Source organism: Dipodomys ordii, unplaced genomic scaffold (genome assembly GCF_000151885.1).
Source record: "Dipodomys ordii isolate 6190 unplaced genomic scaffold, Dord_2.0 Scaffold128, whole genome shotgun sequence".
In the NCBI taxonomy this organism is placed as follows: Eukaryota; Metazoa; Chordata; class Mammalia; order Rodentia; family Heteromyidae; genus Dipodomys; species Dipodomys ordii.
The window spans coordinates 145,063-148,249 of record NW_012267344.1 but is presented as its reverse complement, the minus strand read 5'-3'; the positions used below and the strand labels follow the sequence as shown (position 1 = coordinate 148,249).

General features: G+C 49.9%; 1 protein-coding gene across 1 annotated transcript in view; it reads right to left on the bottom strand.

The window, feature by feature from the left end:
• The window catches only part of Lars2 (leucyl-tRNA synthetase 2, mitochondrial), a 59,956-nt gene that overhangs the window by 19,763 nt on the left and 37,006 nt on the right, over positions 1 to 3,187 (bottom strand). Inside the window, exons 11-12 of the mRNA XM_013030266.1 lie at positions 2,316 to 2,431; positions 85 to 368 (exon numbers count right to left, since the gene is read on the bottom strand). Coding sequence (XP_012885720.1) covers positions 85 to 368; positions 2,316 to 2,431 — 400 coding nt within the window. The remainder of the gene's footprint in view (positions 1 to 84; positions 369 to 2,315; positions 2,432 to 3,187) is intronic.

Sequence of the window (3,187 nt, the reverse complement as noted above, 5' to 3'; positions counted from 1 at the left end):
CCCAAACCTGTGGCATGTTGTGCAAGCCGATGGAAGTCAGGAGGGGGAGCGGGAGGGGGAGGGAGGCGGGACACAGGCCCTGACCTTGGGCAGGTGCAGTTCACCCACTCGGAAGCTGTAGCCAGGGGCGAGCCGCCCTTGCCAGTGAACGACGAGATGCGGGGCAGGGTCACGGGCAGGTCCTCCGGGGAAACGGGCACTGGACCGCAGGCTGGGCAGTGGACAATGGGGATGGGTGTGCCCCAGTACCGCTGGCGGGAGATCAGCCAGTCCTTCAGCTTGTCACTTGTCACCTCTCCGCCCACTCTCTCCCCTCGGGCTTTCTGCGTCACGGCTAGAAAGGCCTCCTGGCGAGTCATGCCTGTAAACTGAGAGAAAAAAGAAAAGATGGCCATGATTCTCTGAGCAAGACCAAGTCACCACCCCCAGCCCTGCCTGGCCCATTCCAGGGACCAGATGGGCTGCCAGGATGACTTCTACCAGCCCTGAGGTCTTGCTCCTTAAGGAGATAGTAACGGTCATGTCTATTAGCCGGGCATCAGTGGCTCCCGCCTGTCATCCTAGCTACTCAGGAAGCTGAGATCTGAGGCGTGAAATGCAAAGCCAGCCAGAGCAGGAAAGTCTGTGAGACTCTAATTTCCAATTAGTGGGAAATTAAGCTCTGGCTCAAGTGGTAGAGCCCTAGCCTTGAGCAAGAAGCTCAGGGGTAATGCCCAGGCCCCTAAGTTCAAGCCCCAAGAACAGCATACACATACATACAAAATCACATCTAAGCCAGGCGCTGGTGGCTCACACCTGTCATCCTAGCTACTCAGGAGGCTGAGATCTGAGGATCACAGTTCAAAGTCAGCTCAGGTAGGAAAAGTCTGTGAGACTCTTATCTCCAATGAACCACCTAAAACCAGAAGTGGCGCTGTGGCTTAAGTGGTAGAGCACTAACCTTGAGCTGAAGAGCCGAGGGACAGTGCCCAGGCCCAGAGTTCAAGACCCATGACCAGAAAAAAAAAAATCCATCTATTATTTTAATATGTGTGAGGTACTAGAGCTTGAATTCAAGGACTCCTACATTTGCTTAAGCTTTCTCTTAATAAAGCCGATGCTCTACCCTCTGAGTTATATACCACTCCTTCGGGCTTTTTGGTGATGAGTTAAGAGATAAGTCTCAGACTTTTCTGCCCTGGCTGGCTTTGAACCTTGAACCTCAGATCTCCATCTCCTGAGTAGTTAGGAGTTTAGGCTTGGAGCCACCAGCGCCTAGTTGAAAAAATCAGATTTTATAGCTGCAACTAATAGAAAAAGGAATGTAATTATTGACGCATTGTTTTTCCCTTCAGATTTGTAGAGAAATTCAACCTTTTCAGGGGCATCAAAAAGCACCATGGCTTTGGACACTGCCCTTGTAGCGAAAGGGGAAGCTGGCCCTAGTAAAGTGTGTGTGTGTGTGTGTGTGTGTGTGTGTGTGTGTGTGTGCACGTGCATACGTGTGTTTAGATCCTGGTGGTTAAACTCAGGGCTTCAATGCTGTTCCTGAGCTTTGCTGCTCAAGACTAATGCTTTACCACTTGAGCCACAGCTCCATTTCCAGCTTTTTTTTTTGGTGATTTCACTGGAGATAAGAGTCTCACAGACTCTCCTGCCCAGGTTTGGTTCTGAACCATGATCCTCAGATCTCAGCCTCCTGAGTAACTAAGATGACAGGCGTGAGCCACCAGCATCCGCCAGTATTTTGTTCTCACTGAATAAGAAGCAAAGCTATGGGCTGGGACAAGTAGCTTGGTGGCAAAGCACTTGACTAATAAGTGTAACATCCTGGGTTCAATCCTCAGTTACCAAAAAAGAAAAGAAGGAGGAGGAAGAAGAAGGAAGGAGGAAGAAGAGGAAGGAGAAGCAGAAGCAACGGAAGGAAGCAGCAGCAGCAGCAAAGCTGCCAGAGATCTTTAGATATGGGGTTGAGGGAAAAGCATAGATTGTGATTTGCATCTGAAGGAGAGTATCTTTTTTGTTGTTGGTGATGGTGGTCATGGGGCTTGAACTCTGGGCCTGGGCGCTGTCCCTCAGCTCTTCAGCTCAAGGTGAGCGCTCTACCACTTGAGCCACAGCACCACCTCTGGTTTTCTGGTGGTTCATTGGAGATAAGAGTCTCAGGGACTTTCCTGCCTGAGCTGGCTTGGGACCATGATCCTCAGATCTCAGCCTCCTGAGTAGCTAGGATGACAGATGGGAGCCACCAGCACTCCAGCTGAAGAATATCATATCAAACTCACTCCCAGATCATGATTCCAGAAGTACTTAGGCACGTATCTTGGGGTACCGACCTCAGCCGAGGAACACAGTCTTTCTGTGCCGTCTGGCAGGGTTTCGATGACTTCTGAGTAGGACAGGCCCAATGCGTGGGCTAGGAGAGCATCCTCTGGGCTGGTGCTAGGAATCCCTGTTCAAGGGAAGAAATGAACATCTCCTATGCAACCCACAACACCCGTTTGGCTTCAGCACTCTACCAACTTGAGCCACACTTCTACTTCCAATTTTTTTGCTGGCGAGTTGGGGATACAGAGTCTTATGAACTATTGTGTCATAGGCTGGCTATGAACGGAGATCCTTAGCTCTCATCCTCCTGAGTAGCTAGGAAAGGTGTAAGCCACTGACACTCGGCTCAGCTTTAGCTTTCTTATAGGAGACCCTCTCTTTGGTTTAGAAGTTATAAAGACATGCCACATCCGAGGGAAAATGGAAGCCAGTCTTTGAGTATTATGCCACCCTAATGGGCCTATTTTCTACCATGACATTATTTCCTTGAAGTCTTTTTTTCCTTTTTTTTTTTTTTGCCAGTCCTGGGACTTGAACTCAGGGCCTGGGCACTGTCCCTGAGCTTCTTTGGTTCAAGGCTAGCACTCTACCACATGAGCCACAGTGCCACTTCTGGCTTTTTCTGGGTATGTGGTACTGAGGAATCGAACCCAGGGCTTCATGCATGCTAGGCAAGCACTCTACCACTAAGCCACCTTCCCAGCCCCTGAGTTCTTTTTCTTTTGCTTCGTTTCCTTTTCTTCTTTTTCTTTCCTTTCTCTCTCTCTTCCTTCTTGTTATTTTTTTGGGGGGGGTCCAGTTGTGGGGCCTGAACTCTGGGTCTGGGCACTGTCTCTCAGCTCTTCAGCTCAAGGCTAGCACTCTACCTCTTGAGCCACAG